The sequence below is a fragment of the Triticum urartu genome, chromosome 2 (assembly GCF_003073215.2).
Source record: "Triticum urartu cultivar G1812 chromosome 2, Tu2.1, whole genome shotgun sequence".
Taxonomy (NCBI): Eukaryota; Viridiplantae; Streptophyta; class Magnoliopsida; order Poales; family Poaceae; genus Triticum; species Triticum urartu.
The window spans coordinates 600446138-600460897 of NC_053023.1; the positions used below are offsets into that span (position 1 = coordinate 600446138).

The 14760-nt window shown below is 46.6% G+C and overlaps 1 protein-coding gene across 1 annotated transcript; it reads right to left on the reverse strand.

Moving 5' to 3' along the window:
- Positions 1–9322: 9322 nt before the first annotated feature.
- LOC125537465 (probable F-box protein At4g22165) lies at positions 9323–10504 on the reverse strand. The gene has a single exon (XM_048700786.1). It carries the CDS (start codon positions 10502–10504, stop codon positions 9323–9325), a length of 1182 nt encoding a protein of 393 aa, XP_048556743.1.
- Between the last annotated feature and the right edge of the window lie 4256 nt (positions 10505–14760).

Sequence of the window (14760 nt, forward strand, 5' to 3'; positions counted from 1 at the left end):
TTATCATTATCTATTCGAATAGCCGGATTCCTCGGATATGGAAACTTGGACCCCTTGCATAGTTCATAGACAAGTGAAAGTGGATACTCTAAAACTCGCAAGATAAGCGTGAGTGCTATGGATGGCGTTCTCGCAGGGAGACGGGAGCGGATCCATAGTGGTGTATTGGTATGGTGAATTTGTGGACTCGTGTGCGCCACCTCAAAAGAGTTACTTGCAGTCGTAGTTCAGGTTAGCCACTGAGTCAAAGCTGGCTTGCTGCAGTTAAACTCCACCACCCCCTTTGTTGATACCGATGCATATGTAGTTAGTTCTGATGTAAGTCTTGCTGGGTACATTTGTACTCACGTTTGCTTATTTATGTTTTGCAGAGAGACTTCAGTCTCGCTAGTAGTTCCACGTGGACTTCGATGTTTAGCTTGTTACCTCAGCTACGATCTTGTACCCTTGGGAGGGTCTGGTAGATAGTCAGGCTCCTCAGCCTTCTTCATTTTTAGTTGTCTGTACTCAGACAAGTTAAGCTTCCGCATGTGCTTTGACTTGTATGCTCTGAATGTTGGGTCATGAGACCCATGTTTGTAATATCTCGCTCCTCGGAGCCTAATGAATAAATACTTGAGTCGTAGAGTTTATGTTGTGATGCCATGTTGTATTTACACATATCGAGCATATTGTGTGTATGATTGAAATGCTTGGTATGTGTGGGATCCGACAACCTAGTTGTTTATCCTTGGTAGCCTCTCTTATGGGGAAATGTAGTCTTGTGCTCCATGAGCCATAGTAGTCCGCTACAGCCCGGTTCACCGGAGTCCTGCTAGCCCAGCACTACTGCTCAGAGACACTTGACTGGCCGGCATGTGGTTTCACTTCGTTCTGTGTCTGTCCCTTCGAGAAAATGTCACACGGTGACATTCGGAGTCCTGCCTAGCCTGCTATAGCCCGGGTTCCCGGAGTCCTGTTAGCCCAGTGCTACAGCCCGGATTCACACGCTGCTGACCGACATGCTCGATGTGATACATGTCTGACTGTCCCCATAGGTTGGTGCCGCTTTGGGTTCATGACTAGCCATGTCGGCCCGGGTTCTCTGTCATATGGATGCTAGCGACACTATCATATACGTGAGCCAAAAGACGCAAACGGTCCCGGGCCATAGTAAGGCGACACCCGTGGGAATACTGTGCGTGAGGCCGCAAAGCGATATGAGGTGTTACATGCTAGATCGATGTGACTTGGAATCGGGGTCCTGACAGCTTTGGTATCAGAGCCTGACTGCCTGTAGGATTACCAAGCCAAACTGGTCGAAGTCGTGTCTAGAAATTCTTTAGTTATATAAGGGAATTGATTGCTGATGGGAACGTAAGGCTCTTTTTACTCCTTATCCTCATGACCTTCTGATCTGAGTCATCTTATCTTTTCTACGGGGTTAAGAACTAGGCTTCTCTTCTATCTCTCAAGATGACGTGTTACGAGACCGTACTTGCCTAGGATTGTTGAGTTCAAGCCTCAGCTCAGTTCCTACTACCTCCATATGTTCATAGCCGGCCTCAAGAACCTTGATATTGTGATATTGAGTGGTTATGACATTTTGCAGGATATCTCAAATCATTTTGAGCATTTACAGCCGCTATGCTGTCCGAGTCATTCCAGTTTCTTACTAATCTGATGCATTTGCAAATCTTCCTCCGTTCCCGATGTAACTTTTGGTCAGAATAGCACACTAGCCAGAGAGTTGAGTACTCTGCTGCCTGGACATATGTTGGAGCTATTATTATGACTAGGTGTTAGAGAGTCACCTAGTAATCTAGCAATGTTTTGTGTTCCCAGTGTGATGAATCTGGCCACCATTCTCGAAAGCATCCCGTGATGCCACTTAGTAGTAGGCATTCTACTCTTGGGTTTTGAACCCGAGATTCACCCTACTTCGTGTTGTTAGTATTTTCTAGTTCCCTTAAGATATTAGTAACCTTGTGATAGTCCTCGAGGCCCGTGGTATATCGTTCTTCCAATACCATGAGCCAATATGGCAGAAGTTCTTTTGAACCAAAAGATCACAACCAGAGTGCTCTTGATGAGTTCTTCATTCTATATTGTGACTCTGCCAATTCTATCTCTTCGCATGGGTTATCCGGAAGAAACCTGTTGGACTTAGTTCGACATACTAATCTATGCATCCACAACTCAAAATGTTATATGTTCCTTGAGTTGTTACTCTTCACCTGTATTCCGACCATTGTCTATCATTCGATAGTCAAGAGTATGTCTGCAATCATGTTCATCGATGGCTATTATTCTTGTGGTCCGTCAAGCCGTTCTGGTTCAGCATGACTAGGAGAAACAGAACTCCAGTACCTCATCCATATCCACGATTGGGTCAAAGTAGTTGTATTTCATAGATCAAAATGCCAATCCAGCTTTGCTCTGTTCTACCTTGGAGTGTTACCATCTTTATGTCAGGAATGTCATGAGAATTGCACCACCTCTTATGAACTCTTGACGCAGTGATACTTCTCTCCATCATTATTCATTCCTCGGTTCCGTGTTGTTGTAACCGGAATGCCGACAAGTGAACCATGATGTGTGAAATCAATACTCCTAGCAACTGTGTTGCTTGGTAGTTATGGACATTATTATCATTCTTACGTGTTGGTTATCGAATCACTATTCTAGGATTGATCGTGCTACCTTGTCCTTATTTCTGGTGCACTATTCGATCAATGAGTTAGGATTGTGTCAAACCCTTGCTCTATTGGTCACATCGTCTTGCCTCGCAAAGCAAGATTGTTCTCGAGCTTCGTAACATATCGGTGGTTTGTGAATTTCCGAATATCTTGTCGGAAGTGTTACCAGGTTGTCACCTGACCGCTATGTTGAGTTCGTGATCAAGTTGGTTTCTTGTAAACCACTCCTTCTCCAAGAATCTGTGTTGGATACCCCTGAGCTAGTTGGTCAAGCTAAATAACAACTTGGAGATTTGGAAGAAAAAAGCTTAATCCACTTAGTTCACTCCAAAGGGGATATCTTGTGTGTGGTGTGTGGTTGACGAGAGATGATACTTCATCGATTGTTCCTCGTGATCGGTTGTTGAATCTATCATCTTGTCCAAACCTTGGTTTGAGTGTGGGCTATCGTCAAATCAAGTTAGAGCCAACGATATTCATAATGTTGTCTTACTCGTGGTTGTTCCTCGAGCATACACCATTACATCCTTTAGTCTGACACTTAATTATGGAATTCCATTTATATGGAAACCTGGATGAATTGTTGAGCCCATCGACAACATCCATGTCATCTCCATGATTTTGTCGAACATTAAGCGAGTGTTGGAAACTTTTGAAAGCATCTCTTCATGCTAGCTCATGAAGCATATGTTGGATGAAAGAAGTGACTTCCTCTGATTCACGTGCATTTGGTGCAAGTTGCCGCATGAGTTCGAGAAAGTTAGTTTTTCTTCCTCTGGAATCATCCCAAGTCAGTCATGCACGTGCAAAGTATTCCATGGTCTAATAGACTGATCATCTTCATTCCATATGAATTCCATAGCACACTAAGCCACTGATTGACCTGTTCGGAAAAGGAGTTGTAGTGCTATCGTAGGTCATGCACAAGATTTCGATATCCTCAATGATGGTTCCCCACCAGAACTTGGTAGTGTCTTATTATAAGACTACTATGTGGTCATACTTGTCTGGGACAACGTGTTCACATGTTGTAGCAGAACCAGCTCATGTTTTGGAGCTTGCTATCGCAGTTCATTCCCTGAGAATCTCGCAACGTCGTCTCGTCGAATTGTGTTGCAAACTTTCATTCTCCTTTCTAGACTCGATGAGTCTGGAATATCCTGACACCAACCAGATCTGAATCTCAGGCGATATGATGGTTGGAGCATTTTCCAAGAACTATAATATTGGTCCCTCGATAACCGGTAAAGTGGATGTCGTGGCCAACACATCCAGCGGAAGACCTATTATTGTAGTATCTCGATTGAAGAAAGTTGGCCACCTCCATGAGGATTTCGTAGGATTTACCGCCGTAGTTAATACTTATGGATTCTTGTGCTCCCGAAGTCCGACCTTTTACTTGATGTTCTAGGTCAAACCATATCAATGAATGGGATACACTAGCACATCAAGGAGAACATTAGAAGCGGAGTGCTAATATGTCTCTCGGTCGATCATCCAGATTTTCCCTTGGCCTCGCTAAGGTGAAATCTGAGAAAGTGTTATCTTCTTTGCATCTGCATCATCCATCCATTCATCATGGTGGTATGTTGTGTTGCCAGGATCCTTGACACGGATATTGGTAAAACTTGATGAATATGGAGATGCTCAAGTTCTTGAGAGCACGCGCAAGAACCAGGTTTTACCGTTGGCGTTGACTGGGATTTGCCTCCAGTTTCCTCGGTTAGGTTATAACCTTTTCAAACAGTGGACTCACTCTCGACTGTTGAGTTCTTCCCCAGTTACCAGAATCATTCCCAACATTTGCATTTTGTTCCCAGCTTGCACCTCAGTAGTTGTTGTTCAGGATCATCTTCAAAAGTGGACTTACCATGGGTCCCATCCATTTCCGATGATAAGCAAAATCATCCATTGCGTTTTCTTCAACAAGGGAGTCCACATCATCCTTTCTAGTCCAAGTATGTCATTCTTTTGAAATCCTTCAAATGATCGATTGTGATTGCCTTAGGCTGGTATAAAGAGTTTCAATGATCTCCGAATCAAAAGTAATTCTTTTTGCCACTTAAGGGAATAATTCTACGAGTCGTCGCCCTTGAGGTGCCCCGTTATGGAATCATGGTAATCAACTCCTCGCTACCTTGAAACCTATGCACCATCCTACTCAAGTGTGGGAGTGTTTCCTACCAAATTGAACTTCCATCATTTGTTCTCTCCATCCCTCTTGATGTGTGTTTGTCTCTTAGATCAAGAGATGAATCAACGTCTCATTCCATGAGTTTATCGTGTATCGCTTGATTTTTTAGAAAATCAATTCCTATAGAGTTTCTTTTTGTCATCATCGTGTTGGATGGAGTTCTCAGAGCAAGACGTCGAGGCAAAGGAGATGATCGAATCAACGTTCTTATGAAGTGCAACCTGGATCGTGAAGATTGTGCTAGCTTTGTGTTCCCTCTGTCTTCTTACCTCACGTCTTGAATCTCAGGACGAGATTCTTGTTTAGTGGGGGCGAGTTGTCACAGCCCTAGAATATCTGAGTGTAATAGTTGCATCAGTGAGCATGCATCATGTTTAATTCAAGAAATTGAAATGAGGAATATTCAAAGCCTCATAAATTATTTTAAAAGAAGGGCAAGAACCCTTTAAATAGCATTCTGTGAATCCAAAATGCCCTAAAAATAGTTTTGTGAATTTTGGCAAGAGTTATATATCAAACCAAAATTCTGGAACATTTTTAAGGAATTATTTGGTCTCTGAATTTAAATCAATAATCTATTTGAATTTGGGGATATATTCATAATATATAATGAATATATTTTCAAATGCTTTGAAATGTTTTATGTACTTTTGGAATAGTCCAGAGAGGTAACATAAAATATTTCAGAGTGTTTTGGCACTGTTTTGAATTCATTTTGAATTTTGAAACAGTGGCAAAAGATTAAATAAAAAGCAGCAGAAACAAAAAGGAAATAGGAGCTCAACTGAGCAGCCTACCCACCTGGCCCAGGAGAGAAGCCGGCCCAGCCCACTTACCTCCTCGCTCGTCGTCTTCCTCTTGCCAGTAGGCAGGAGCGAACAACGCGCGACCCGCGGAGCCCTCCACCTCCTGCTTCGCGCTGGTAGGCCGCTCCTTCGTCCTAGTCCGCGCCTGGAGACGCCCAGCACCCCCCCTCTCCCACTCCCCCGCCTCTGGCCTCTCCCCACCGCTCTGGCTCTCTCTCCGCAGCCGCCCGAGCACACCCACAGCGCGCAGCTCACCGCCGCCGTGCCTAGTGGCCTCCCCTCGCCTCCCCACTTGTCTGGAAGCTCCGCACTCGTCGCGTACGTCGTCTTCGTCAACGCACACGATACGCCGGGAGCCCTACAGTAACGCCATCATCGTCGTCTTCACCGACGGGCACCGAAGATCGCCGGCTCCGATTCACCGTCTCCAAGCCGTCTGAGATACTCAACGACTTCGCTGTGAGGACTCCTTCATTTTCCCCCTCCTCTCCTGCTCGTTCCCGCGCCGTAGCCGTCGTCCCCGCAAGCACCGAGCTTCGGCCATCGCCATGGCCGACAAACCTCGCGCCCCGGATCTCTTCCGCTCGCTCCAGTAGCTCCCGCGTGCTCACCGGGTCCCCAGGATCCCGATGCGCCCCTCTGCGCTCCGGCTAATGCGCCGCAGCCTCGCGCGTGACCGAACCCGAGCTCCGGCCTCCGCCAAAGCTCGCCGTCGCCGCCGCTAAAGCCAGCCTCCGCACCTGCCGCATCCACCACTCGACACATCGCGTCGCCCTGAGTACGTAGAGCCCAGCCACGCTTGCTCTCATCGCCGGAGATGGCCGGACGGGGAGCACCGCTGCGTCTCGCTTAGCACCGGCGACTAATCGGCGTTTAGATGACATGGCGTCATTAGTTTAGAGTTAAGAATGTGCTTAATTAGCCCCTCCCAACACAGTCACTGACACGCCGGCCTCGCAGATATTTAGCCCTGGTTTAATATCCACTTAACACTGAGTCTATGACATGCGGGCCCCCAAGATCAGGTTTGACTAGGACCGGGTCTGTTGACCGCTGATGTCATCCTGACATCATGCTGACGCTGTTACTATTTTCTGGAAATTAGAATAAATCAGAAAAGGATTTATGAATTTCAGAAAATACTTCAAACTTCTAAAAATCCTAGAAAATCAACTGTAACTCCAAATGAAATAAATTATATATGAAAATTATCAAAAAAATTCAAGGAATACATCTGTACCATTTTCATGCATGTTTGAACAATGTTTGTCCTCTGTTTTGGACAAAACAAATAAAGGGCATTTAAACAATCATATACGGGGTTGGAATTTGAATCATGTATTCAAACCAACTTCATTTAAATCATAGCTAGATGCATTAGCTCAAATCACAGCATATTGCCATGTCATGATCATGCATCATATTGTGGCATCACATTGATTGTGTTCTTTCTCAGTTGCCGGTGTTTGTCCCCTCTTGATAGACGTGGTTCCGACGACGTGATCGATGACACCGATGAAGAGCTATAATATCTTCAGAAGTGCCAGGCAAGCAAAACCCCCTTGTTCATTCCGATACAATCCCACTCTCTCGCTCCTGCTCTCTTTTACTGCATTAGGACAACACCAATTCAACTGTTACATGCTGCGGTAGTTGAACCCCTTTCCTCTGCATGACCTGTCATTGCCACGGTAAATAGATGAAACCCACTAGCATGAGTAGGAATTGTTTGAGCCCTGATGTGCCTACTCATTCATGCTTGTTGTCATGCCTGCTACTGCTTAGAGTTGAGTCCGGTCTGATTCATCGGGAATGAATTGGAACGTGGTGAACATGTCCTACCGTTGAGATCTAAGTGTGTGAGCATGATTTGGTAAAGGTAGTGGTGAGAGGCCATGTAGGAGTACATGGTGGGTTGTCTCATTGCAGCCGTTCTCAGGAACTGAGTTCTGTGTTTGTAATCCATGAACAGTTACTACCACACATTAGGTACCGGTAACTCGGCCCCTCTCAGCTTATTAATCAACTTGATCTCTGTCCAGGAGTTGCAACTAGTTCTGATGTTTGTAGGTAGTGTTAGTAGTCTACCAAGTGGCACCCGGTACAGGTGGGCTTGGGACAGACTAGGCACAGTGGCACGGTGTACCAAGTGGCACCCGGATGGTGGGCTTGGGACCTGCACACATCGTTTGGGGCCGTGAGCGACACCCCGGCCGGATCTCCTTGCGGATGGAACCCGAATAGGCGATAAACCTGGACTAGAGACTTGTTGGTTAGTCAGGTCGTGGCCGACTCCCTCGCCCGACTTCCGCTTGAAGGTTGCCAAGGTACATGACGTGTACAGGGCGATAAGTGGCGAGAGCGTGTGTGAAGAAGTACACCCCTGCAGGGTTATCATTATCTATTCGAATAGCCGGATTCCTCGGATATGGAAACTTGGACCCCTTGCATAGTTCATAGAGAAGTGAAAGTGGATACTCTAAAACTCGCAAGATAAGCGTGAGTGCTATGAATGGCGTTCTCGCAGGGAGACGGGAGTGGATCCATAGTGGTGTATTGGTATGGTGAATTTGTGGACTCATGTGCGCCACCTCAAAAGAGTTACTTGCAGTCGTAGTTCAGGTTAGCCACTGAGTCAAAGCTGGCTTGCTGCAATTAAACTCCACCACCCTCTTTGTTGATACCGATGCATATGTAGTTAGTTCTGATGTAAGTCTTGATGGGTACATTTGTACTCACGTTTGCTTATTTTATGTTTTGCAGAGAGACTTCAATCTCGCTAGTAGTTCCACGTGGGCTTCGACGTTTAGCTTGTTACCTCAGCTACGATCTTGTACCCTTGGGAGGGTCTGGTAGATAGTCAGGCTCCTCAGCCTTCTTCATTTTTAGTTGTCTGTACTCAGACAAGTTAAGCTTCCGCATGTGCTTTGACTTGTATGCTATGAATGTTGGGTCATGAGACCCATGTTTGTAATATCTCGCTCTTCGGAGCCTAATGAATAAATACTTGAGTCGTAGAGTTATGTTGTGATGTCATGTTGTATTTACACATATCGAGCATATTGTGTGTATGATTGAAATGCTTGGTATGTGTGGGATCTGACAATCTAGTTGTTTATCCTTGGTAGCCTCTCTTATGGGGAAATGTAGTCTTGTGCTTCCATGAGCCATAGTAGTCCGCTACAGCCCGGTTCACCGGAGTCCTGCTAGCCCAGCACTACTGCTCAGGATACTTGACTGGCCGGCATGTGTTTCACTTCGTTCCTGTGTCTGTCCCTTCGGGGAAATGTCACGTGGTGACATCCGGAGTCCTGTCTAGCCTGCTACAGCCCGGGTTTCTGGAGTCCTGTTAGCCCAGTGCTACAGCCCGGATTCACACGCTGCTGACCGACATGCTCGATGTGATACATGTATGCCTGTCCCCATAGGTTGGTGCCGCTTTGGGTTCACGAGTAGCCATGTCGGCCCGGGTTCTCTGTCATATGGATGCTAGCGACACTATCATATACGTGAGCCAAAAGACGCAAACGATTCCGGGCCATAGTAAGGCGACACCCGTGGGAATACCGTGCGTGAGGCTGCAATGCGATATGAGGTGTTACATGCTAGATCGATGTGACTTGGAATCGGGGTCCTGACAAAAGCTAAGGTAGAATTTCTTCCCTTTTGTTGTTTTCCAAGTTTATAACACCTATATCCCGGCAGCAATTCTTATATTCCGAAGCACATGCATCATCATCAGTGAAGTAGACACAATTTGGCTTCAGCTGAGAGAATTCTTCAGCGATAAGGTATTGCGACTGGTTACACCCAAGAAATAGCACTTGATCATGCAAGTCGTTTAATAACACAAGATCTTTTGCTGCCATGTCAACCTTATATAACAATATGTTGTTAGTCACAAATATGAACTCCTCCTCCTCATCATCATCATCAGTATCTTGGATTTCCGAATTCCTGTGAACTTGCAGCAGATCACCGGATGGAGCCTGGAGAACGTACAGCTGCCCTAGAGTATAAGTCTTCATGTCGCCTATAATTCTATTCCTTGTAATGGTAGGACTGTGGAGATCAAATGTATCAATTTGTCCAAAGCTCGTGAAGGCATACAATAGACCATCCATGTAGATGCAGTCTTGATAGTCATAACCCAACGGCAGCAAGGTCCACTTACAATCTCCTACCCTTGCAAACGAAAGCTGCTGCGATTCACTGTGGGTGAGAACCACAATGTAGCTTCCTGTGGAGGGGTCAGGAAATATACGTGCCCTGATGTAGAACAAGTCACGAAGCTTGTCGAGAGCATGGGTTGACTTATGGTGACCATCCACTTCACAGTCTAGCTCAATGTCGTGCTTCGGCTCCCACCACTTGTACTCCTTAATTGTGCCTGCGTCGTCAAAGACCGGCTTCACCCTCTCGTTGGTGATCACTGACGGGAGAGCAATCTGTTGACAGGTGATCGGATTGAGAAGGTGTAGCTTGGACTTCTCGTCAGCGGTGATCAACCAGCCGTGTGAGGACCCAATCAGATATCTATTTCGGATGGGTGGATCCGGAAGAGTCAGATTGTAGACCCGCTTTTCCGCGAGGCTATAGAGACAAGCTATGTTGTCAGCGGCAGATTCAGAGGTGTAGAGGAGGCAAGGCGTCTGGGGCCGTTTGTACAGCTCAAGCTCGCTGCGTAGGCTGGTATAAACAGACCGCCAGCAGGAGCAGACGGAGCCCGCACGCGTGAGGTCTGGGATCTCCAGGAGGGCGAAGATATCCATCAATACGTCCCGCGGCAGCTCCGGCAAACTTCTGACCGCAATCTCAGTCTCCATCGGTGGTGGGTCTTCTCTAAATTTCAGTGGTGAACGGGGAAGCTACAGAACTACGAGTAGGTATTTTGGATTGTAATCTGATCTGGTACAAGGCGAACACACATCCCGGCTGTACTTATAGGCGCTAGGTGAACCAACCCAGGCCGAACCGAATATGAACGGGGGGTGACCTCACTTGTAACCCGAGTAGGAAACGGGGGCCGAACGAGAACGCGAGACCCACTTGAGACAGTTGGTGGTCGCTCCTACTCTGGTCACTGCACTCAGCGAGGACCCTGGCACGCCGCACTGTGCAGGTCGCCGGAGTCGCTGGCTCGCTGCTACCAAGGTCCAGTCGGGGGAGGCACAGCGGTGGCTGAGCAAGGAGAGGATGGGGAGTGCCGGAAGAGCAGCATGCCGGCGACCTGGATGGGCGGCATGCGGCAGCAGCAAGAGGTGGGGGCCGCGAGCTGCAGCAACACTGGGCGACGGGGAGAAGCGACAGAACGGGGCGGCGGCCAGAAGCGACAGAACAGGGCGACGCCTCTTTCATTTCTTCAGTGAACAAAGCATAAATGTGCAGCTCCTATGTATTAACATTTTATCCTCAAAGAAAAAAAGAATGAGTTTAAATGAAGAAAGAACACATCATCAAGATTTGAAAGTAAGGTGTGGCAAATAATCGATTTCAATGTAAGTAGTGACAAATTCTCAAAAGTGCCAAATTTCCGTGTGTCATGACGGTAACACGTATGCATGTGACGGAGTGGAGGGTGGCGGTGCAAGATAGGGATGCAATGTAGTCTGGAGAAAATATAAGGAGTAAAATGTCCGATATATTCAACGCTACTAGATACCATTTTGTTGGGTCTCTATCCCTTTACATAAAAAAATTACCTTGAAAAAACCTTGTTTGGGAGTTAATCCACCCTCATCCAAAAAAATACCTCAAAAAATCCTTTTTTGGGGGGAGTTAACCCACCCTAATTCTTTCACTGTAGTCTTATAACTCTTAAATAAATTAGGGGGTGGGGCAGAGGTTTGTCTTGTAGCGGGTTCATCGATGGAGAACTTGGATGAATGGCAAAAGGGAAGGACATGTTCATCTCCACATGGGAAAGCCTTGGTCCCACAAAGGGTAAGGCATGAGACAAGTTTTCTATCAAAGTTTTGTTTTATATGTCATGTCTCGCACTAGATCTTAGGAGGGATACAACTTATATAGTTTCCTTCTAAAGTGTTTGTGTAGGACCTGGGTTATATGGACTAGGTGGGGTGTGAATAGTCCTATAAAAATGTCTACTCTAAATTTTATTTTGAAAAGGTATAGCCTTTTTTATTTGGAACCTTAAGAACACATACACGTGAAAGTCTACAACAAAGCACAAATGCATAAGGAAACTTACAAGAATGTATGAGTTAAGGAAAAGAGATTGCAAGCACTGCTAACACATCGATGTTTTTCCGACGTTCCGATGGTTAGCATTATCCCACTCCTTGTTGGCGGGGGTTGAGACACAAAGTCCTAACACCACAAATGTCCCGACAACGTAGACCACAAAGAGCCCACAAAATGCATTCCCATATATTCCACCATGGCTTGATACCACTAAGGTCAAAGTCTCACCCGGGGTTGATCTTGAAGGAAATATGCCCTAGAGGCAATAATAAAGTTGTTATTTATATTTCCTTATATCATGATAAATGTTTATTATTCATGCTAGAATTGTATTAAGCGAAAACTTACTACATGTGTGAATACATAGACAAACAGAGTGTCACTAGTTTGCCTCTACTTAACTAGCTCGTTGAATCAATGATGATTATGTTTCCTAACCATAGACATGAGTTGTCATTTGATTAACGGGATCCCATCATTAGAGAATGATCTGATTGACTTGACCCATCCGTTAGCTTAGCACGATGATCGTTTAGTTTGCTGCTATTGCTTTCTCCATAACTTATACATGTTCCTATGACTATGAGATCATGCAACTCCCGAATACCTGAGGAACACTTTGTGTGCTACCAAACGTCACAACGTAACTGGGTGATTATAAAGGTGCTCTATAGGTGTCTCCGATGGTGTTTGTTGAGTTGGCATAGATCGAGATTAGGATTTGTCACTCCGATTGTCGGAGAGGTATCTCTGGGCCCTCTCGGTAATGCACATCACTATAAGCCTTGCAAGCAATGTGACTAATGATTTAGTTGTGGGATGATGCATTACGGAACAAGTAAAGAGACTTGCCGGTAACGAGATTGAACTAGGTATTGAGATACCGACGATCGAATCTCGGGCAAGTAACATACCGATGACAAAGGGAACAACGTATGTTGTTATGCGGTTTGACCGATAAAGATCTTCTTAGAATATGTATGAGCCAATATGAGCATCCAAGTTCCGCTATTGGTTATTAACCGGAGACATGTCTTGGTCATGTCTACATAGTTCTCGAACCCGTAGGGTCCGCACGCTTAACGTTTGGTGACGATCAGTGTTACGAGTTTAGGTGTTTTGATGTACCGAAGATAGTTCGGAGTCCCGAATGTGATCATGGACATGAAGAGGAGTCTCGAAATGGTCGATACATAAAGATTGATATATTGGACGAGTATATTCGGACACCGGGTGAGTTCCGAGGGTCACCGGATATTTATCAGAGTGTCGGGGGGGTTAACGGAACCCCCGGGGGAACTAATGGGCCAACATGGGCCTTGTGGGAGAGAGAGGAGAGGGCCTAGGGCTGGCCTCCCCCCCTTGGGAGTCCGAATTGGACAAGGAGGGGGGCGGCGCCCCCACTTTCCTCCCTCTCTCCCTCTCCTTCATTCCCCCTTCCCCCTTCCTAGTTGGAATAGGAAAAGGGGAGTCCTACTCCTACTAGGAGGAGGACTCCCCCTCTCCTTGGCGCACCCCAAGGCCGGCCGGCCTCCCCCTTGATCCTTTACATACGGGGGCAGGGGGCACCCTAGAACACACAAGTTGATTGTTTCCAGCCGTGTGCGGTGCCCCCCTCCACCATAATCCACCTCGGTCATATCGTAGCAGTGCTTAGGCGAAGCCCTGTTCCGGTAGCATCATCATCGCCGTCATCACGCCGTCGTGCTGACGAAGCTCTCCCTCGAAGCTCTACTGGATCATGAGTTCATGGGACGTCACCGAGCCGAACGTGTGCAGATCGCGGAGGTGTTGTACCTTCGGTGCTAGGATCGGTCGATCGTGAAGACGTACGACTACATCAACCCCGTTGTCATAACGCTTCCGCTTATGATCTACGAGGGTACGTAGACAACACTCTCCCCTCTCGTTGCTATGCATCACCATGATCTTGCGTGTGCGTAGGATATTTTTTTTGAAATTACTGCGTTCCCCAACAGGTCTTCCACGAAGAAGGCAATTACTGTAACTTATACAAACTTTTCATTCCTTCACATGTTGAAGGCTCTCAAATGACTCATAACCATCTAGGAGGTCCACACCCTCAAAGAGTAACAAACTAAGCAAAATCACTTGGATGAACTTCTCAAAAGATCTTCAATTGACTCTCTCAAGAACACATAAGGTCACTCTCACACACAAAGCTAGCTTGAAGCGATGAGAGATGGAGCACAAAGGCAACGAGTTCAAGAAAGGGAGGAGCATGGCCTTCAATCTCTCAAAGTTCTGCTATGAAAGATGTTTCCAAGTCTCTCCAAAACATGCAATCAACTCAAGGGTTATGGGGATATATTTATATGCAGAGAGAGGGGGCAGAGAGAAGAAATCTAACCATTACTTGAAAAACCTAACTAGCCGGAAAGCTTGGGAAGAAGGACATCGAGGGAGGTGGCATTGTCCTTATTGGATGGTAGAAGAGATTCCCGACGAAGGTGGACATGCTCGGGATGGCTCATTCGCAGGTGGGCAACAAGGAGTCATGAGTGGCTCCCAGAGCCTACCGCTCCCCGCCATTCTTCGGCTCCCGTGCTCCTCTGGCTCTACCGCCCCTGCCTATGTGTTTCTGGTAAGCTCCTGGATCTAGCGCCCCTCTTCTATCTCTCCCTCTGATACCCTATATCCCCACCACGCCTAGCGACGCCCGCCAATCGCCACTAGAGCTCAACCTCAACCCGATTCTGGCAACCCTGAGGCCTTGCAAATGCATCCCGCTCCGTGGTAGCATCCGTGTGAGTTCTCGCACCTCGCACACATTCCCCTAGCATGTTCCTGCGCTGCTCCGCCATGTTTATTGGTCGCCGACATTCAAATAGCCAGTGGGACCTTGCTAGGTGCATCC